Source organism: Typopeltis vanoorti, chromosome 11 (assembly GCF_054136105.1).
Source record: "Typopeltis vanoorti isolate ZY-2024b chromosome 11, IOZ_Tvanoo_1.0, whole genome shotgun sequence".
NCBI classification, from domain to species: domain Eukaryota; kingdom Metazoa; phylum Arthropoda; class Arachnida; order Uropygi; family Thelyphonidae; genus Typopeltis; species Typopeltis vanoorti.
In genome coordinates this window covers 64,530,883-64,554,651 of record NC_143559.1, presented here as the reverse complement: position 1 = coordinate 64,554,651, position 23,769 = coordinate 64,530,883, and the positions used below count along the sequence as shown (strand labels likewise).

General features: G+C 34.4%; 1 protein-coding gene across 15 annotated transcripts in view; it reads left to right on the top strand.

Moving 5' to 3' along the window:
* The window catches only part of smg (sterile alpha motif domain containing protein 4 smaug), a 392,969-nt gene extending 378,768 nt beyond the window's left edge, over positions 1-14,201 (top strand). For all 15 annotated transcript variants that reach the window (XM_090400252.1, XM_090400245.1, XM_090400238.1 and 12 more), the window contains 2 exons: positions 6,135-6,216; positions 12,288-14,201. In XM_090400252.1, the coding sequence (XP_090256378.1) occupies positions 6,135-6,211 (77 nt within the window). In that variant the 3' untranslated portion in view covers positions 6,212-6,216; positions 12,288-14,201. The remainder of the gene's footprint in view (positions 1-6,134; positions 6,217-12,287) is intronic.
* Positions 14,202-23,769: the final 9,568 nt, after the last annotated feature.

Here is a 23,769-nt window from a genome sequence, read left to right as displayed (position 1 = left end):
CTCCTCCTGTTGTACCAATCTTGCAGGCAGAGATGCTGAAACATTTGCCATCACTAACAACCTTACACAACTTGTCCAGATGCCAACCAGAACACCAGATAACCTGAACCACTCCCCAAACACCCTAGATCTCTTTCTCACCAGCAACCCTTCCAAATACACAGTGAATGTAGTGGGTCCCCTAGGTAATTCTGACCACAATTTAGTGCTCATTTCCTCTCCCATGCAATAATGCTTACATAGCAACTCCCATACAAGAGTAGTTTGGCATTATAAAAGTGCCAAGTGAGCCAGCCTCTGTGACTTCTGTGCCTCATTCCCATGGTTGGACTGTTGCTTCCAGCCTTCCAACGTGGTATTGTGGAACAGTGTTCCCCAAGGAATACGATATGCAGCCTTTTAAATCAAATATTAACGTGTTCCTTCTTTCCTAACCGACTACCCATATACACTACTATGTACTATAGGTTGGTTGATTAAAGAAAAAAAAAAAAAATTTGTCAAGAAAATCATGATAAGAGCATCACTCAGAGAAATTGCCAGACCCCTCCACAGGGGGATGGGAGGATACTTTTTTTTTTTTTTTATCTCAGAGGATGTGATGAATACTATTGTCTATACTTGACAAAATCAAATGACACATAGCCAAAAATGTCTTCAGTCTCAGAAATTGGATAAGTCTACAAATGGAAGTAGAACATTTCTACAATGGAACTGTCATGGATTTTTACCAGAATATTGATATCCTACTTCAGAATCTTGTTTTTTTTTTGTCTGCAGAAGGCACATTTAAAGGAAGATGTCACTTTAAAACATTTTTCTGTTATTCATATAGAGATGGAACCGGAGATGTACCTTCTCACAGAGGTATTCCTATTCTTGCAGACAATCCTATTCCTCCTTTTTAGCTGTTCAGCTTAACATCACTGGAAGCTGTAGCCATCTGGATTGCAGTGGGATTTCTTATTAAAATAATTTCTATTTACCACTGTGCTTTGACTTGAACTAGATAATTTCATACTGTAGGTACCTAGGTGAATTTAACTCTTTAACTGCTGAGAACGTATTATTACGGGCTTTGAAATACACGCCCGCTTTGTTGAACCCGTATGTGTACGGTTGGACGCCTCCCATATTCAGACAATTTTTTAGTATGGAAAGAATCGTAAGATATTCAAACTTCGCAGGTAGGTTCCTCCATCTATTGCCAACCAATTGAACTTTATTTAACTTGGGTTTCTGTCCTTGTATGACATCTAAAGAGAAAAATTTGAACTGGTGCAACTAATCATGCAGCATGATGCATAAACCACGTGACTGCAGGGGATTTCAGGGATGTTACAATATGGCGTCTACTGATAAATATCCACGTTATCTCACTGATGATCAAATTGATGAATTGTTAACAACAAATGAGTCGAGAGAAGAATTGTCAGAGTTAAGTGAATTGTGTACTTCAGATGAAGAAGATCCTGGTGATGCAAGTGTTACAAGCAAGCAAGATAGTGACAAGAGTCTCGATGTGAATGTGTACTGAAGATGTATTGTTCAAGTGGCATGATGATGCATTTACTCCAAGCATACACGAATTTGATAGCAGTAATTCAGGAATAATCACAGGTAATATCACTGATGATCCTTCAGCTTTAGGTATTTTTGAACAATTTTTTACCATACAATTAATGACAACAATAGCTGACAAAACAAACAAGTTTCATACCTTCACCACAAATAATAGACTATCTTCACGACTAAAGCAGTGGAAAAACACCACCCCTCAAGAACTTGACATTTTTCTAGCTATTACAAAAAAACTATTTTTCTACCTTCTGAACATGACCATACTCTAAATTCCCACTGTCTCTATAATGTAAAATTTGGAAAAAACGCAAACTTAGCAGACTACAAACTCATGCTTATCATGGAAATAATTCAACGTACAATATCCACAGAACAACAGGGAGGTTGAAAGGACGTCCATCACCTGGAGATCAACCACTGTGTCTCAAAGAAAGGCATTTCCCTTCTCTTGTACCTTTTATTGAGAAGAAGAATGCAGCTCTAGTTTGTCTGTTCCAATACCACTCTTGAGTAGAAGAAGTGTCGTGAGAGCTGGTATATGTGCACCAAATGTGATGTTGGACTCTGTGTACAGCCCTGGTTTGAAAATATCATTCCATGCTAAATTTTTAAGATTTTCATACACTGGCACTTGGTAGGCTTAGTAATAACTGTGTTGTAAATAATAGTGCTTTTTATATATTTTGATTAATTTCTACATAAGTTAATGTGTGTAATTTGCATAATCGAGAAGATACCCCTTGATGATGCAAATTTTATACAACACTGTTGCCATTTTTGTGAGTGAACAAGTGTATATCAAGAATGTATGATGCTGTCTGGACTTCTTACTTCAGTAAAAATTTTAATTGATTTTATTTATAAATTTTTTGCAAATTAATTCAGCACATGGGACAATGTCAGTAGAATATAAAATCAGCAGTTAAAGGGTTAAATGGACATATTATCCTTTGGGATAGTGTCAACATGAATGGATCCACAAAGCAATATTGTGGAGCATATAATTGATAGTGATCTCTCTCTCCTTAATAGACACTATCTTCTTTCATATGCTTATTTGCTCATTCTGCAACAACATGTATCTTAGTCTGCTCCCCTCCTTTTCTTCCACTGATCATGTGGGATGTCAAAGCAAACATATATAGAAGTAATAATTTTCCTATGCTTTGTACTAGTTCTACACAACTATATTGTACTTCTGAGATAATCAGCTAAACATCTGTCATTAAAGCAGTAACCTGTGTATTGGCAGTTGTATTGTCCAAGCAGCAGCATTTGCAATTCTAAAATCATCTTAATTTCCATTATTCAAAGCCATGGTGGCACCCTGAGTGCAAGCAGCTAAAAACAAAAAATCAAGAGAGCATGATGTATATTTCAGACACCATGGCACATCAAATATAGTTGCATTTTAAATATGCCGAGGCTAGAGCATTTTGTATTAGACAAAAACAATCTTGGACTCAATCTACATCTGGAACTAGTTGCAGATTGCATCTGCAATTAGTGCAAAAATTATATGGGGGTAAAATCCAGAAAAGAAGGGTAGATACAGAACTCATGTTATAGAGGCTTAATGAAGTGAAACAGCACTGAGAAAGAATTAAAAAAATTATTTAATTCTTCCAATATTTCGTCTATTACTGAGACATCATCGGGGATTACAATATGTGACTTGTAACACACACAATACAAAACTAAGTTAAACACGTGGACGAAATACTAGTTCTAACAAGGTGGGGTGGCCTAGGATGTAAACTGAGATCTCGAATTATTGGTGTTTTCCATATTTTGGAAAGTTTATTGCAACCATATTTATTTAAATTAGGCTGATTTCTGAGAGCAGCTGCAGATTCAAAAAAAAAGCCTTTCTCTTCTAAACTTACTATAATGAAGCATGATCTTTTTTTTTTTTTTTAAGTTAATTCTATGAGCTGTATCTAAAGCATGGTCTGCAAGGCCTGATTGACCATAGTCATGACTGCAGATGTTTTTTTTTTTTTTTTCATGCAAATGTTGGTTGATTTTCCTATTTGTCCATAGTAGGCCAACTTGCAGGAATAGGGCACTTTATATACTCCAGGTATGAGGAGGAATCTTATCTTTAGTAGAACGTATAAGGATCACAAGCTTTCAGTGGGACTTGAAAGCTATGTAGAGATTATTTCTTTAACCATGCTACTGGCCGGGATGTATATATACGTCCAACTTACCATGGATGCAAAGTACATATTAAAATTGTAATACCATTGACATTACATTGAAATATATGATGGACACGAAGCGTACGAGAATGCATATTTGATCCATAATGGCTGGTAAGGTGGTTAAGACTGGGTTTTTTTTTTCTCTGAAGTACATTGGACATACAGGGGGTAATGATAGCATTATTAAAATCTTTTTGAAAGAAGGTCAAGGATTGAGGGAAGGAATTTTTTTTTTTTTTTTTTTGTTTAATACTCTGAGAACTGCAGCCATTATAAGTTCTGCTATATGAGAGGACTCATTGGAACAAAGGTTATAGTTAGTTATGGTTAGTGATTTAATAATACCATAATGTTGAGAGATTGAGAAAGTTTTTGAATATATCTGCATGTGTGAGTGGGCTTCCTGTGTAATGAAAAGACTGATTACCAATAGATAGGCACGTTATCTAGAAAGGCTAAACTATTATTAGTTTATTTTTCCCATGGTAAACTGGATTCTAGGATGAAGACTAGTAAGGTGAGAGAAATAGTTCTAATGTGTTGGCCATGAGGCCAAATGGAGAATACATCATCCACTTATCTTAGCCTCTCTCAAACCTTTTCTCTGGTTGAGTCAAGAGCTTGTTTTTCAAAATATTAAATTAAAAAAAAAAAAAAAATGGCAAAGAGAGTGCAGGGGAGAACCCATAGTGGTACTCTGTTTATAAATTTTGTGCTTCCAAGAGAAATATCCAGAATAAATAGCAAAGGAAAACAGATCAGTATTATCAGAAGAGAAAAACTTGATAAGTGATAAGGTGTCATTTAAGGGAATAATGAACAGTGAGGTGATATCAAAGCTAATCAAAATATCAGTACTATGTTAAATTCTCAACAGAAGTTTTAAAATAAATAGTTATAAGTGGTGTGACAGGGTAAGAGAACTTGCTAATTTATGGCATGGGGAATATGTAACATCTGCTATAGGTCTTGGAGAGGAATTAGGTTTGTGTATTTTTGGTAATCTGTATATCCAAGAGGAATGAAAAACAAGGATTTTAGTTTTTGTGCGATTTCAGGAGGCCAGGAAGTCTCAGATCAATTTTTTGATCTGAGACTTTTTGAGATCATAATCTAAAGGATTGCAGGTGGAGCAATCTGAGATTGATGTCCATTTCTCTGTTGTATTCATTGTTATTAAGAATAACAGTAACACTCTCCTTATCAGCTCTGGTGATGACTGCTGTTTCTTTTGCATAAAATATATAATAAAATGCAATAAAATACAGTATCTTATGATTTCAGTTTTGTTTGATGTATAAAAGGCTTATGACAGACAGTCTGGAAATGGGAATCTTAAGACTTCTATAATCTAGGTCTGACTGAAACTTCTACGTCTCTGGTCAGTACATTATTCTGACCACACACTGGCAACAAGAGTATTTCCCAAGGCTGTCTGTTAAATATAAGGCTCTTTGATATCAAAGTATACTCAGTCAATCGCTTAACAGTTATCTGCCACAGTAGGCATCACTCTTTGTTGATGACTAGATGATTTTCTGTCATTAAAGGCAATTTCAACAAGCAGTTGAAGTTGCCTTTCAACTTCAGTAAGCTGTTAATTGCATATGTTTATGGACCTGCAGCAGCAGAGTCAAATTTCTTAGAATCCATTTTTGACAGAAAGCTTGCATTCCTTCACACATACACCAGTACAAGAAATCATTGAATATCCTTTGCATTTTATCTTGTTGATAACATGTTTAATCAATTTTTGCTTCATCCATATCATACACATGTTTTCTCAAAACTTGAATATTTCTGCTTCTGCAAGGGAGAATACCCTATAATAGTTGGATCCTATCTATCATCTAGGAATAAGACTAAATTCTGGGTATGCTGCTTAGAAGTCAGCAGACATCTTGTGAGCAAGGTGCATCGTAACTAGTCATATATGTTTGTAGCCAGTATAAATTGGAGGAACATGATGCTCCTAAATCAGTGCAACCATTTCTAGGTGAAATGGCTGCAAGAATGGAATTGGTGAAGTTTGTGAGGGTAATTCCAAGAAGAGAGAGATCTCACTATCTGGAAACTTGCATGCTCATTTTATGTTTATCACACAAGAATCATGATATCAGCACATGTAACATTTTTAAAATGTATTCACTGTGTTCTTAGAATAATTAAGATTACTTTTTAAGAAGTTTAGTTCACAAGTAAACAGAAATACAAAAAAAGCCAGTTTTTAGTAATTGTCTGTTTTTAGAAGTACCTTTTGATCAGTGTTATTAGCTATATAATAATTGTTTAATTTTAAGTCATTATTTTTAGACTTCAAAAGTAACCTCATAACTTTTTCAACAGATTCTGCCAATGATCCAGAAATAAACACTAGATTGGAATCACTTTGTATTAGTGTGACAGAACATGCTCTTGGATAACTGTGGTAAGTATGATTTAAAATATAATTTTTTTTTCATTAATTCTGAGGTTTTTTTTAGTAATGCATGATATAACCTAAGTGCTTTTCTGAATTTCATGGAGTAATTATTATTATTACGTGATGCCTCCAGGGAGTCCAGAGACTCATTGAGGGAGGGCTCTTACTCTATAACTGTCTCCACCACTCAGTTCACCAACTCCATCTACCTCTCATCACCACCATTCATACCCACGGAGGGATTCGAATCTGCAGTCTTTTGGCTGGAGAGGGGATAAATTAACCACTCTGCCAACCAGGCCGACTTAAAAAAAAAAAAATTCATGAGAAAGGGATATGACTATTCCAAATGGAGAAATTGCATGTTTTTAAATCTTTACAAAGAATTAATTTATATAAGTACATTTGATTATGAATTCTATTTTTGTATAGATACTGCATTGCTTAGTTTATTTATTTATTTTATTTTTTGTCTTCACAAACACTAGAAGTATCATTGTGTAATTATTCCCTTTCTCCAACTCAGCTGTCACTTTTATAAAAATTTAGTAAATTATACTAAGGCTTGACCTACCTATCAGAAAGCCATGCTGCTTCTCTCGCCGCACACAACTACCAAAAATAGAGTATCGCATTCTTATTCACCCATTCTTGAATTCTGTCCTTGATCATCTTTTCCATTAGCTTTACCACCACGTCCATACTCATTGGTCTATAATTTGCTACTGCAGTCTTGGAGCTTCCTTTAGGTAATAGTATTTTGTTTTTCTTTCACTCTCTTGGGATTTTGCCTTTAGACAGTGCCGATTCCTTTGCACATTCCCATAACAAGCAAGCTATTTGATTATCTCACTGCCATATTTGCATTGAGATTCTGCAGTATCCTAAGTACTACCAATTTATCAACCTCTATTCTCACATCAGTTCCTGTTCCAAAAGTATGTTCACTTGGATGATGATCCTTGCAAAATGGTCACACAATATTCAACATAACTATTCTGTTGCCTCTGCCACTGTGCTACCATCAATGTCGTTAGTTATCCTTCTATAGTCATTCTTCCTTTTACTTACCATATTGCAAATAACATTTCCTTTGGCCTGCTTTGATAATTTATTTCCAATCTGATTATGCTTCCTTACAATGCTGGTTGCATTTCTTGCCTGTGATTTGTACTGCTCATGAGCTTGCTAATTACCTTTCTTCTTATATCATCCACAATTTTTATCTCCTGTTTAGTGATACCACTCGTGTATCTAACCCCAACCATATTTATCCTCCGCCTTGAGTATACAGTCTGATCTTGCTTCATTCAAATATCTCTTGACCATCTCCCATGTAATGCTGTCCTTCCCTTGCACATTCCTCCATGAGTGAGAAGTTTAAAAGGCAGCTTGAAGCAATCACTTGTCCTGTAGCTCCATATATATATATATATATATATATATATATATATATATATATCCCTTTTTGAAAATGAAAACTGTACATGATTAGCAGCCTTCCAAGACTGCTCGATTGTGCTCTACAGTCAGAGGCAACATAACTAACTCATGATCAGATTCAGCACCCTAAAACTCAGTCTTCTCCATTCATGCAGTTTCAAGCATTTCTTGTAATAGGTGTATAAATTCCATTTCCTTCCCACCATGTGAACTTTTCTTTCAATCTAGTCTGTCTGCTGTAGTTGAATAATTTCTATAGATGGTTTCAACTTGCAATTTTTGTGTTAACTTGCTGATGCATGTCTTTCCACATAATTAGTCTATAGCAGCAATAAACCGTATATTTTGTCCTTTTGGCTTATTCACACAGACAGCCTTAAATGAATTCTCATTCACGTCCCACTCTTCCTGATCTTGTGCTTTTTTTACTTTGAATTCATCTGTGTTTAGCATTATCCTCTTTGAACTTCCTTATGGCATTAACCAAGGAATATAGTTGCAGTTAAGGTAAGTGACAGCCATCAACCTAATATTAGCATCTGGAATATGGTTGGTTCAACTACTTTCTGTATATTTTTATAGTAGAAAAGGAAGGTATTCAAAGTTTTCATCCCAGAAAACCTGTATACATAAATCAGTCTATCATGCCACTTTTCTTCTCAAAGAATAGCAACTTTCTTCAGCTGTACTAATATAAATATAGCTGAACATGAGCATACGTGCAAGAAAAGTTACTAAGGATGTGTAGGCATGTTAACAATGTTTCAATTAAGTTACTTATTTGGATAATTAGACATTTTGAAAATATTTGCTTGAAACGTGCTAATCGAAGCATTATCAAATGAAAAGCAAATCCTCACTTTGCTTCTGGTCGGCTGAGGGTCAAACATTGGCATGGTCATTCATGAAAGGTAGTGATATTCCTAGTGCAAAAGTGATATTCAAACCACTTCAGGTCTTTATTGTGTTGTGTAGCTTTTGGATTATTTTATACAAGGGTCTTCAATGCATGGCCCACTGACCGTTTTGAAGAAATAACTACTTCACATTAAAACGTGATTAAATAAATAATAATTTCAATGAAGCCCACAGGCTACTAAGCTATGCTGCGGTATTTAGAATCATAAGATGCTTTCCAGATTCGCAAGGAATGCTATGCACTTGATACTTTACATAAAATCCTATAAAAATAAATAATAAATAGACGTGCTTCTTCAGCCATCTACCAGTGCCAAGCAGTACTTAGGTACTAGTACTAACCTTGCAGGTAGATGGCTGAAACAGTAGTTCATTCGAGTTCACTGTCTAGTGCTTTCCAGATACATCTCGAAGGTTCTCGATTCGTTATTTTCATATAAATACAAGAGGATCTCATCCACAGTCAGTCGTGAACAGTGTGATGTTTGTGTATAAGCGCATGCAGGTTCATGTCAGCCATAGCCTATTGTGGTTTTATATATTGCCAGACTTTTTCTTTAGTGTGAGACATTCTAGTGGATAATAATTGTTACACGGCTATTTTGGATCATATTTTGGGTTCACCTTCCATCACTATTGGTGTCTACGAGTAAAAAGCGTAAATCAAGTGATTCATGTCAAGTTTTTAATGAAAAGTGGACCAATTTGTACTTTTTTGTGCCGATCAACAAGCCAGTGTGTTTAATTTGTTGCGAGTCAGTGTCAGTATCAAAAGAATACAATATAAAATGACACTGAGACGAAGCATGCTTCCAGTTTTTCTGAAAATATTGCTAAAAAAATCGAGCCTTCTTGGACTGCGAGTTTGTGAAAGAGTGTATACATTGCTGCAGGGGATATTCTGTGCCCAAATAATAAGGAAGTGTTTAAAAAACAAGAACTTGCCAATGACATTGAAGGAACTTTAAAAAAGGGTTCTCCAAAATTTACGTCATATTCACTTGCTTGAGATGAGAGCACAGATGTGAAGGATATAGCACAACTTTGTCTGTGGCATTGATCAACAATTCATTATGACAGAAGAACTGCTAGCGCTCCTACCTATGAAGGGAACGACGAAAGGCACTGATATTCTTGAAGCTGCCAAGAAAACGCTCCAGCTTTTCGACCTCAGCTTAACCAACCTCAAGGGTGTGGTAACTGATGGTGGGAAAGAACGAAGGATTTGTTGTGCTGCTATGGAAAGAACCGGAACTAGAAGGAAAAGATTTCATCCATTACAACTGTTTAATCCACCAGGAGAATTTGTGCGTGAAAACTATTGGATTTGAGAATGTCGTGAAAGTTATTGTGGCTATTGTCAACATAATTAGGACAAGAGGATTGAATCATCTATTCCAAGTGTTTTTTGACCCAAGAGTGCAAAGTGGATCACGACGATGTGGTTTATTATAGTGATGTGCATTGGCTGAGCAGAGGGAAGGTTCTTAAAAGAGTCTTTGACTTAAGGGGCAAAATACAGCAGTTCGTGCAAACCAAGGGGAATCTGATTGCGGAATTTAGCGATCTGAAGTGGATGATAGACTTTGCCTTTGTGACCGACGAATCTCGTTGCATATGAATGACCTAAATACATGGCTACAATCCAAAGATCAACTGGTGCACACTCTGTTTGATCACATCAAAGCTTTTGTGGCGAAGCCCAAACTTTGAAGCACAACTCGCAAAAAAAGACTTCTCATTTTCAGCTTCTCACTGAGTCAGACTGTTCGTCTCTTGATGAATACACTACAAAATTAGTCATGTTGCGAAGTGAGTTCGAAGAGAGATTTAGTGATTTTCGTAACCAGCAGTCTTCTTTTGATGTATTTTCAATGCCATTCAGTGTCAATGCTGCCGAAATGCCAGGCTAAGGTACAAATGGAGCTGCTTGAACTCCATAACAACTCTTCTTTGAGAGAAAAATTATTCAGTGTGCCCTTGCTTTCATTTTACAAAGACTACATTTCTGAGGGTGCATTCCCTAATCTTCGTTGGCATGCTTTGAAGATGTGTGCTTTGTTAGGAAGCATATACTTATGTGAGCAGTTCTTCTCCAGAATGAAGCATGTGAAGTCAAAGACAAGAACTCAGATTACTGACCAACATCTCGAGAATACTCTACACATGGCGATTTCCAACATCGACAAGCTGGGCATGGAAAAGCATTGCCAAGTTTCCCATTGACATTGTAAAAAAATGAATGTTTTCTTCATTAAATTATCTTTTTTCAAGTATTGATTGTATTTACTAATCATGAACCCAACTCCTTGCTTTCATTTTACAAGGTAGTTTATTTTTATAGGATTTTATGTAAAGTATCAAATGCATAGTGTTTCTTGTGAATCTGACAAGCATCAATTCTAAATACTGCAGTATAGCTTAGTGGCCTGCAGGCTTCATTGAAATTTTTAATGTGTCCCACACTGTTGAAGACCCCTTATCTAACCCTTAGTTCACGAAGTATTTGAATAAGGTGATTATTATATAATGTATTACTCCTGTATAAGTTAGTAATTTTCTAGACAAATGTTTTGGTAGTCTTATGTTTTCTATTACTGTTTAATGTATATTGTGATGTCACTACAAATTACAACACCTTATTTTACAGGAGTAGTGCATTATATAATAGTCAGCTCACTCAAAATTCAGATAACTTCAGAGAAATTAATTATATTCTCAAAATGAATGAATGGGAATAAAGAGAAAAACATTTAATTTCATAAATGGTAAAATTTGAGTTATAAACATAAACTGACATCACTCTCACTAATTCACCTTCCTTATGTTTGACATGAAGACATGATCGTTCTTGTCAATTGAAGGTGGCTAATATTTGTCTGTGTTTAGTGTTGTTTCTTAAACTCCTTCATAACATGTATTTGCATCCTTTAAGAAATGTTCTCACTACTTGAAGTAGAAATTGGCTGGACATCTCCCAAAACAGACTAGTTTCATTAAAGCTATACTTTCCTGGGTTCAGTAATCTGTAGTTTGAAATTTTGCCAACTTCTCATGTTAGTTTAATATTGTGGAAGCCATCCTGCACTAATGTCAAAGGTTTTAGCCTCAGGTTCATCCCATTTTAAAGACCGATAAATGCTTCAGGCTTTTCTTGAATCACTTGATTAATTGTATATTTTGGGCTGAATCAAGGAAGTTGGAATCCTTTTCATTTTTTCCATGATTACTGGTCAAATAAATAGAACCTTGGGCTGCTTTCATAACAAGCATCACTTTTATATTTTAATCTTTTTAACATTCTCTGATGGCACAAAGTGTTGGTTCATTATATCCAGTTTGCTACTTTCATATCATGTTTTCCTCTGCTTTTCTATATTTTTTCATAGCAGCTAACTTTTTTATCCTATGATAATTTTTTCTTTTATTAGAATTTATGCCATTGAGGTGGGAGGGTGGAAGAAAACTAGAAGACAAGTGGGTTATAAATAGCTTTGACCAAGGTCTGAAGTTAAACTGATACTGTACATTATACAAATTTATGTATAATGTATACAAAGTATACAACACTGGTATGTATCATTCCAAACAAAAATTTCTGAAAGAAATCTTCACACTCTTTGATGCAAAATCATGTGAGTTGTATATGTGTAACTTGAGATATTATTGTATGTTGTTGCTATACAAAATTATAAATATGTTTTTATTTTTTATAGACCAGTTTCATCTGTTATGAATGGTAGTTTCTGCAGGACTTCAGAAGTTACAAGATTGTCCATTTGCTCATGGTGCCAACAAAAACTCTCCAGTTTTGGAGGGTTTGTACTGCAAATCATGCAGTATTTTGGTTATTGTAAAAGAAAAAAAAAAAAAAGAAAAAAAAGCCTTGTAACAAGTGACTATGTGAAATTTGTTGTAACTTAGTTTTGTCATCTTTCAGAGAGCAGGCTGTTTCTCTGCTTAAGTTTTTAACAAGACAAGGAGAAATGACTATTTACTAAAGTGTGTAGTTGCACATTTGTAGTCTTCCAACAGTTCTAGCATCAGCTTGCAGCAAGGTATTTCTGTAAGCATGTCATTGTTTTCTTTTTTACATGTGGACCAAAACCTTTTATAATGGCAGGTGCCTTAAATCTTAAGATGCTGTGCACGAAGATACTATTTTGATATATCATAGATTTTTGCTGTCATTTTCCTTGCTGGAAAATGGCATTTTTTTACTGTGCTTGATCAGAAAGATACTGATAATGTTAATTGTGTATGAAAACATAAACAAACAAAAAAAAAAAAGAAGCAGCATCAGTTGTTTAAAAGTGTTATAGTATTCTGGCCACTGGATTTGTGATGACATTCAGGAATTGTTAAAGAATATTATTTTCAGCTGTAGTTAAATAGCAGCTGGTCTATCAGTTGATATTTTAATGACATACATAGATTCATGCATTGTGAAAAGTTTATAAAATGTTGACTTTTTTATGGCACAAACTTGTTGCCAAATGCAATAGCACTTGTCACTGCTGGATCGGTGGTCTTGTACTCAGATAAGAGGCAGCAATTTCTTTGTGTTGCATAGTTGGCAGTATTTCTTTTTTGTCACTTCCTTACCTCAAGTTTTTATTTTGAATGTTTAATATTTTAATGTGTTGGCTGCTACTTTTGTGAAAGCAAGATTTAAATTGTGTTCTTTAAGTTTTTACCCCTATAGTTAAATTTAATTTTAACCCATGACAAATTTTAATTGCACATTTTCTAAATGTGAGGTATGGACTTAAGTGTAGTTGGCTGCTTTATTGTTGAAATTTATTGCTGTTATATCAAAATTGACATTTTTTTATTCTTCCTTTAAATGGTGAGATTTTTAAGTTTTTTTTTTTTTTTTTTTTTCCTCCATCACCTGTGGGGTGGGTTTAGCCTTTTGTCACTTCACTTATGTGACGGTGTTTATCTCAGACCTCTCCCATTATAATTTGGATCTAAGTCAGAAATTATGCATTATCTTGGGTAATTAGCCATTGGTCCTTCCTGTTTTTGTTCTTTCTTTATTTGGCTTTTTCTTTTTATTAAGAAATGCTGCTCAGTATTAAACTGAATACTGTTTAAAATATTGATATGTTTGTACTATTTAAATTCTAAGCAGAGTTGAAGCCAATACATGGCTGCTTGCAGCCTTAAATCTGTGTGTTGTGTAGTTATCTGCATGCATTTTTGAAGCAGCATCTTTCAGCAATTCTGCATGTAGACTTCATAAGATAAATGTGGAAAGTGACCACAAATTCCATGACTTACCTGAGAGATTCAAGTGCAAGCTCACGGATTTTGAAATTACTCTCATAGGTTGTAATATTGCTGAAAAATGCTGTTACTTAAGGCTCACATTTCTCTTTCTTTCATGAAAAGTGGGTAGAAGGCAGCTTTCTCACAAACTAAATATTTTGTTAGAATATGCACAACTGTTAAAAACTATTTCCTGAGTGGTAACGAACCACTAGTTTGTTGCTTAAGCAGAAGCTGCCTTATTACCTACTAAACTTAGTGAAAACTTCTGTATATATATTTGAATAAAAAGACCTATTGTTCTATTGCTTTTTTGAAAAGGAATGAAATAAAGTTTGAGATTTTTGTTGAAGTAATTTAACTACACTTACATTTCAATTTATTGAAATTGCATCATTTGAATAAGTAAACAGTTTGTTGTGCCAATTGCAGAATATTAAGAAAAGAAACAGGTTTTTTTTTATATAGAAATGGTTAAAGTTGTCACATGCAATTTGCCTCTTTGCTTAAATATTTTTTTAAAAAAAGACCATGTCAAGTGTTTTTTTTTTCTTCCCCAGTTGGTTTTGTGGTACGTATGGGTGCTTCAGTCTTTCTTCCTGTGAGAAGAGGAAGTGGGTGGAGAGGGAAGTACCAAAAATACCTTTGTGTTTCTACTCCCTTTTGCCACTCATTTTTATACTGATTATTTCTTAACAAACATGTGAAAATAACTTTACTTATACTGGTAAATAAGTACAACTTTTAATTCTGAAATCACTTTATAAGGATGTACTGTACATCCTTAGAATGCTCAGCAACAAAGTGATGAACTTTTCTAATCAGGTGCACTATTTATCTTATAGTTTTGACTTGGCTAGGAAATACAATTCTATAGCTTTTTATAGTAAATTGTATATGTAATTAGTTACAATACAAAATAAGTACGAACATTGTATATTCTTTTGTGTGTGGTAAACAGGAAATCGCTCTGCCCATGACCTAGTTAGAGGGAACTGGATTTGAAAACTGAGATTTTACATCCTACAAAACAGGCAAACTGGCCAGAACACTGTGCGTGCGTGCGTGCACACTTAAGACAATACATTAGCCCTTGTTGCTTTGGTTATAAGTCCAGATAACTCATCCATATTGTGATACTTTGCAGTAATTAATAATATTTCTCCCGTACTCTTTACCATCAAAGTTTCTGTAAGTTTTTCAACTAAACTTACATCTGATGCCTAAAATGTTGCTTAAAGACTAGTTCTTTTCTTATTAATAAGATAAATGTTTAATTATTAATAAGATAATAGCATAGCAAGTCTACAAAAGCAGCATTATCATCATCATGATACTTTTGTAAACTTGCTATGCTATTAATAAGAAAAAAAAAGTCTACAAAAGCATACCATTGAAAATAAATTCATAAGCTATTTTCTTAAAGTTGAAAGTACGTTTCAAAATTTTCAATATCGGGTATTTGAGCTCCTGATATCCATTCTTTCTTTTTAAGAATTCAGCTTTTTTTTATAACTGAAGTTTGTAATTCAGAAAAACTTTACAGTGTTTTTTTTTTTCTGGGAGAGGGGGGAAGACATGTTTGTTCAACATTGCTATGCACTTTGAAAAGATTGAACAAGATGAATTTTATTGTAGAGACTTTGCTTTAGGAGTAAAGGAGACAAAGAATCTTGTTGTATTTGTTGGATGGATAGAATATCGAAGTTTACAAGATACAATATAATGGTTACCCAGAAAATTACTTCTGTGGGGAGATTGTTTTGGAATTGCAGTTAAGGCTATGGAGGCCAACGTAATGTCAGCAAATTGTGTGCATGTATTTTCTGATTGTTTTGCAGGATGAAAAACCCAAACATCTCCATGTGAGACTAGTACATCCATTATGAGAAAGATGCTAACAAATAGGTATAAAGGAGGTAATATCAGACCACATCTAGATTGTTTTGCACAAATCTGGTCACTTGGATATCTGTGTGACAAGCAAATATTCAGGTGCAGAGGAATGTTGGGTATGAGGACAGATTAAGAGAATGTGCTCAGAAGAGCATGGTAGGCAGGAGAAGAGAACATGATTTGAACCATAAAAATTGGTCTATCAGATAGAACTAGGAATGATTTACATAGGGTAATAGTGGGGGGAGAACAAGAGATCACTGTTAAAATCTGTATAAGTTGTGTTTTTTTGCATGACAAGTGCTCTATTACTTGAATGTTTGAGTATTTGATATTTATTGTGCAATATAAGAATTTAGCTTTTTCCCATGAGTATTCTGCCTCCATGGAGAGCTAGAAAAATTACTGGTTTCTAGAAAATCTCATAACAAATAACTGATTTGCTAATGGCACATCAGTAGGCATGAACTACTTATGCTACTCAACCTCCAGCCATATGCAAATATATGTGAAGCATTAGTAGAATCATTAGTGAACACTATTATATTAAACTTTAATTGTTTTGATAGTTGTAAAAGTTGTTCTACCAGCTGTATGTCCTCTGCTAAAGAATATCAAATCAAGAAACATGTTTGAGACCTTCTCAACTAAGGTTTGCTTGCCCTATATCTCTACTGCTCTGAATTGTGAAAATCTCTTCAGCCTATTTCTGGAACTTGACTACTTAATCTCTAATTACTCAAACAACAGACATCTTGCTAGATACCTTCATTATTCACAACTCTAACTGGCTTCTGTTTACCAGGTAAGCAATGACCTTATACAAGCTATACACCAGAATATTAGATAACCCTCACCAAGTATGCCAAATAGATAGATAGATAGATATCATAGTTTCCATTAACTTAATTTCCTTCTCTACAAAATGCTCTTCACTTAGCTATTCTCAACCTTGTCTCCTTTTGGTACCAAATACAAAGTAGGATGTCCTCTGGGATTTCTGTTCTTTTTCATGATCTGGCCACTGTTCCCGTTATCTACACAGTGGTTCCAAGCAAGTTATTGAAATTATTCTTGCTGCAGTGAAGGCTTTCGTTTCACACTGGTAATAGAGCAAATTAAGTTCATTGAGACAAGAACTGTATCCTATAATGAAGCATGCAACAAATGCAGAAAACTTGGCTCTTATACAAGCGGCAGTTATATCTCCTGGTCCGTTGCAAGCTATTGGGTGTAACTTATCTTCTCTCTCTCTCTCTCTCTCTCTCACAGATGGCAGTGCTGCAACACCCACAATGTATAGTGGCCTGGCATGATTCTTCTCCAATTCTTGCATAAATGACCAAGGCTCAAATTATCTCTTGCCATACCAGAAAGACAGTACACAATGCATGCCTTCTGATCCTGATCCCCTAAGTGTAACTGAAAGTTGTGCTGCAGAACACCCACCCATCCTACATCACCTACACTTTTATACTCAGCTGGTATGTATGAGGTATTAGTCCATTTCAAAGGGAAATAAGTCTGCTGTCAAACTACCATTTCATTTCCCTCATTTTGTACTCTAAAATAGAGATCAAGAGTTAAGGGGTTAACAACATTTAATGACCACTAGTATGGATTTTGGACTTGACACTACTATTCCTAGAAAGGACTGCTATCCTTTGGTCCCAAGAGCCTGCATAGTTTTAAACACATCTTAAATCACTGTAATGCTTATTTCATTTCATTACTGGAAGATCTAAGTAAAAATTCTAGATGCATACGAGGGTAATTTGCATGTGAAGATTTTACATACATCCAAGTATCAGTCAGCTGTTTTAAGATAATTATTAAAGATGAATTTGTGATTCTTCCTTTCATTATTCCATAAGATACAAATGCTCTATTTTTTTTAATATACATATCTAAGTGTTATATAAGAAATTAAATATAAAGACCACGAGATGGCGGCACATTGGAGCCGTCTCTCTTCACTGAGTACCGCTTAATTAGTGATAGCCTTGGGCCATCTATCTCTGATTGGTACCAGTGGAGATTGAACTGCCCACTCAGTCTCCAAAAGTTAGATAGGGCTAAATGGCCTCGCCTACTCCCCGTATACGGGAATAAAATAAAAGGCGTTAGCTGATTTAGCTGATATCTAAAGTGTTGATATCTTCATCCAAAGATTGAGATTAAGAAAGGTGAATATTGTGATGGCATACCTCAATAACAATCATTTATGACTGTTATTGATTTATGTCATAAATCGGAATATTACAATTTCATACTTACATACTCAGAAGAAAATATCATGTCACATTTTAAAGAATTAAATTGTTTGCTTAGGGAGCAAATATTATTATTATTACATGACGCCTCTAGGAAGTACAAAGACTCATTGAGGGAGGGCACCCACTCCACAACTCTCCATCTGCACCACTCAACCACTAGTATTTTCAGACAATCGCAAATATCCTTAATAAAATAAAAAAAAATCAGACTGACTTTTTTGCATGAAGTTATTGCAAGTCAGTCATTTGATCTCATAATACTTTAGATCAGTATTTCTTGACCTTTCTAAGTCCAAGGACCAGTAAAATGCCTAAAACAATTCTACTGACCGCTAAGTTATGTGATTTTTTTAAAATGTATATGGGGATTACCAATATTTACATATACTTGCATATTACATTTACAAATACATATGGAAACATAATTAAGTTGGAAGTAAACAATTAAAAGTGTACCATCACTGAACCAAGTTTTAATTTTTATTAAACAAATAAAAGGTATTAGTTTCGGATTTGCTGTGGGCAAATGAATGGGTATGTCAGCAAGATTCTATGCGACTTAAGGTGTCATTGAAATAGGAGTCAAATCAACATCTTTTAGTAACTTGTTGCCAAACATAATTTTTACCACGTCTTTTATAGTTGGAAGTAGTAAATTTTCCATGACAGAATGAGATTTCCTGGTTTTCGCTATGCACAAACTTAAGAGATAGGATGCTTTCAGTGCTATGCTATTAATCGAACCCATGGCAAAAACCACATCTTTCCCATGATTTAATGTCGCTAAGCATCGCTGAAATTGGCTTTTTTTTTTTTAATTTGCTTGTTTTTCACATCACAATGTTTAGTTTTTAAATGTCTGTGTTTTGCAGGTTTTCATGCACTCGTTCGAAAACACTTCGTAACACAAAACTCATTGAGGTTTCTGTTCACTTTCATCTCCACACCAAGTAAACCCACCAAATATAAACTGCTATATTTCCTACTGTATTTTTTCTTTTAACTGCTTGTTTCTTCTACTTTAATAGTATCAGATTTACTTGCCATTACAACATGTTAATCACAATTAGGGTTAGCATCACCTGTTTCATTTGCTTTTCTTTTCAAAGCCTTAGTTCCATTAAAAAACGTTTCTGAAAAAAAAAAAAATATAAATACTGGGGTTAACTCACGAGACACTATGTCCAATTATCATTTAGCACTTTCAAAGGTATACTGAGCCTTGGTTGAAGGAGGAAAACCTTCAGTAATAAAAATCAATAAATAAGCAATTGGTTGAAATGTGGATAACACATGTTCTGACAAAACAGCCAGGGAAGGCAAAAGCAATAAAACTATATTGTTCACTTCACCCCCTCTTATTATTTGTCATTCTACCGCTACAAATTAATGTAGTGTCAGAATAACGAGTAATAAAAGAGGGGTGAAGTGAACAATAGTTTTATTGCTTCTGCTTTGAACATTCTGATACTATTTGTTGTTTTTTTAAGTCTCCATTTGGTTTCAATAATTTTTACTTGTTTAATTTTAATTTGTTTGGATAACTAAAAAAAATATATTTATTTAATTAATTTAAGTCTGCCTGCAGACCACCTGTTCCGTTGTCACGGATCACAGGTTGAGAAACACTGCTTTAGATTATTCTAACAGAAAGCTGAGCAGCATAGGAAAGTTGATTCCAAATATAACATTTGCAACATGAACTTGCTATAACATATGAATGCTTATTATACTATTCTTTGCATTTTGCCGTTAATAACCATCAAAAGCTATCCAATCTTGAGTAGTAACTTAATTTTTTAGAATTAAGTGGATATTGAATACCACATTATTTCTTAGCCGAATAAGAAACTCAAAGATATGATTTTTTTAACGATACTTGTGACATGATTAGAAATATATACACGTTAACACAAGAATAATGTTTAATTTGCCAAATATTTCGGTCTGAATATTACAGGCCATCTTCAGTGGCTACATAGGAATAGTTTTAAAAAAAACAAAGTGGAATACGAACAATTGATCATTCACATATAGAACAAGCCGTGTGATGTCATATCACTAAGTATTAGAAGAGTAAACATTTTTAAAGTCATAATTAAAGATATTAATTCAGAAATTCATATAATAATTTTAAATAACATTACACTAATATAGGAAATTTACAAAACAATAAAAATAAAATAAAAAATGTTATCCTGATTAAACTTTATCAAATTTTTGATATACAGTCATTACGATTCAAGTTAGGATGTTGAATTAAGGCCTCCACACTTTCTTAATTAAACATTCAAATTTGTAGCGACATCTGTGTAGGAGGAGAATCTTGGACCTAAGGATGTTGTGGCTTGTTTCTAATCCATGCTGAGCTAATCCAGATTTCTCAGGTTTGTTGTTTTGAATTGATGACTGATGCTCTTGAATTCTTTTTTTTTATAGAACGTCCAGTTTGTCCAAAGTAGGAAAGATTACAAGGAACTTGATACACGCCAGGTAGAGACAAGGTTGAGCGTTTATCTTTAAATGAAGGAAAATAGGTGGATAATTTGTTAATAGGAGTATAAGTGGCTGTTAAATCATATTTCTTCAGAATTCTTGAAATTGGTTCTGAAATGTAAGGAATTGGAATTCAGCGTATATTGAATCTTTGCTGTTCTGTGTTGGATTGTAAGAATCAAAGATTTTGTGTAATCTTTTCGGAGAAGCCATTTAGTTTCATGTGATGTTTGATAGTTGAAAGTTCCTTCTGTAATAAATGAGAAGCTGAACAGTTAGTTTTGGCTTGTCGGATTAAACATTTTATGATTCCTGTTTTTTGACAAGGATGATGAGCAGATTCTTTGAGAATATAACGACTTGTGAAAGTTGGTTTTCTGTAAACTGTTGTTGTAAGAATACCAGAAGGTGAATGGATGAGAAGGATGTCTAAAAAAGATAACTTGTTGTCTTTTTCAATCTCCATGGTAAACTTTATGTAAGAGTCTGTAAGGAATTGATACTGCTTAAAAAGGAAGGTAAGGAGTCTGTTGTGAAGCCATACAGCAAAAATGTCTATATATCCAACCCAAAAAGATGGGTGAGGGAATATAGATGAGAACAGGACTTCTTCTAGATGTTCTAAATAAAAGTTGGCAAGAGCAGGAGAAAGTTGACTTTCCCATGGCTGTTCCTTCCACTTGGTTGTAAAATTTGTTTGACATAAGAAATATCCAGAATGCATTACAAAATTAAATAACTTTATATCTTGTGGGAAGATGTCAGCAAGTAATTCTAAAGTCTTTGAGAGGTACATTTGTATATAAAGATTCTATATCAAAGATAACCATAAGATCTGTAGGTTGTAAAGTGATGTTTTTCAATTTATTTAAGAAATCAGAAGAGTTTTTCAAAAAAGAGCACGAGTTGCCAATGTGTGATTTCAATAATTTAGATAGATATATTTGGCTATGCAATAAGTAGGAGAATCAATACAATCCACTATTGAGTGAAGAGGAATATCTGTCTTGTGTATTTTTGGTAGACCATAAAACCTTGGAGGCCTTGCAAAAAGAGTTTTTTTTGTCTTTCAATAGTGTCTACATCCAAACTTATGACCTCATCTAGTAGGGAATTTAATTTCTTCAGTTGTCTGTTGGTTGGATCGTAATTGAGTTCTTGGTTGGATCGTAATTGAGTTCTTGGTATGTTGAGCGATCTCGAAGTAAAAGGAAAAGTTTTATTGTATAGTTTGAAGAGTCCATAATTACTTGTTGTTTTCCCCTTGTCAGCTTTGGTAATGATGAGGTGACTGTTTCTTAAGGAATGTATATTTTCATTAGGAAGCTTCGCTTTAAGTAGCGAAGAAGCAACTTCTAGACGGAGAGCATTAGCTTTTTCACTTGATAGATGAGAGAGAGGTTCCGTTCGACATTAACTAGAAAATCTAGATATGGAATCTTTTTAGAGACTATAGAGAAAACATATCCTTTTGAGAGGATGAGTGTTTCATTATTAGTTTAAGGCCGACTGGATAAGTTGACGACCCAATTATCTGGAACTTGGAAAGGCTTGATTTGTTTAGAAACAAGAACATCATCTTTGTGGTTAAGATGTTGATTGTTTTTTATACTAATGTAAAGAGTGTTTAGCTACATTCAGAACTATGTTTGAAAGATGTGGTTCTAAGTTTGTTGAGATATAGGTGCAGAGATCAGAAACTTGAATGTTAATAGCCAGATCATGTTTAGCTGCTCGGAGTTGATTACGTTTTGAGTTGTTTTCTAACCAAACTCAAAGATAGGAAATCTAATCTAACAGTTTCATGTCGAATATAGAAAATTATATATAGTTCGGCGAGTCCAAGCGTAAGCCAACACCTGGTAGTAGAATGCTAGGGCAACTCGTAAAGGTGGAGCAAGCTCCGATCACTGTCCTTAGTATTTTCCCATAATGTAAAACACAGCTTCTAGGAGATGTATTACTGTTCTGCATTATGAGAGGTCACTACCCAGACCACTCCATAGTGACTGAAAGACCATCCAACTCAGCGTTGTTCCACTCAGTGACAGGCTCACCCCACCACCACCAGAGAGAGCCATAATCTCACCAGTGACCTTACTCAGACAGGCAAAAACCTATCTTGGGATCACCTCTCATGCAGCAAGGAAAACAAACTCATCAGTGAGTAGGTAGACCTAGATGTAATACTAAGGTTTCAATAGTCAGAGCTTATTTCTTTACTGTAAGAGTTGCCAAAAGGTGCACACATACAATTACTGAAATAAGAGCCAACAGGCTTCACTTCAGCGAAGTAAAATTATTCAAAATTAAATGGATATTGAATACCACATTACATTATTTCTTAGCTGAATAAGAAACTCAAAGATAGGAAATCTAAGAGTTTCATGCTGAATATAGAGAACTATATATATATATATATATATATATAAATAAAATATATAGTTTGCTGAGTCCAAGAGTAAGCCAACACCTGATAGTACAATGCTAGAGCAACTCATAGTAAAGGTGGTAGAACAGAAATAATACATCTCCTAATAGCTGTTTACAAATACATTTTACAAATTGAACATCTTGGAGATATCACTTACAACAGAACCAGGGCCACAGCTTTATCCAGTCATGTTCTCAATTCTTCTGACTTCAACAATGATCAATACACTATATACACTGGGACAGATGCAAAATCATACATAAATGCTATGACAGACTAAAGAAATATCTTGGGATCACCAAAAATTGTAATAAACCTCGTTCACCTTAATGTAAACCTTTCTGATTGTTACTGATCTGCTCTTGAGCTATGGCAGTTGCAAAATCAATAATGCAGTTAGTCAGAGAATTCATTTAAATAAGAGCAATCCATCAATAATTAAAAAAAAAAACTAGCTAGATGTACTCAAGTAATGTTTCTACATATCTGTAATTTTTTATTTTATTTTCTCTATCTCTAATGAACTCTTCCAGAAAGCCAAACCCAGTAGTGCCTTTAAAAATAAATTATTCTATTTTATCATTTGGCTATATGTAGTCATTTAAGTTATTGTTAGAAACATGTTTGGAATCTTGCTGCATTGCAGGAGTCCAATCCTTGCAGAGAAGTGCAGCTACTAAACAAAGCATTATTGTAAAGCAGAAATTAGCTTTTTTGCCTGACATTTCTATAAAATAAAATCTATTATCAGGATGTTTCAGGGTAAGAAACATCTTGATGATAATATATATATATTTAAATATTTCTTAAACAGTTTTTTTT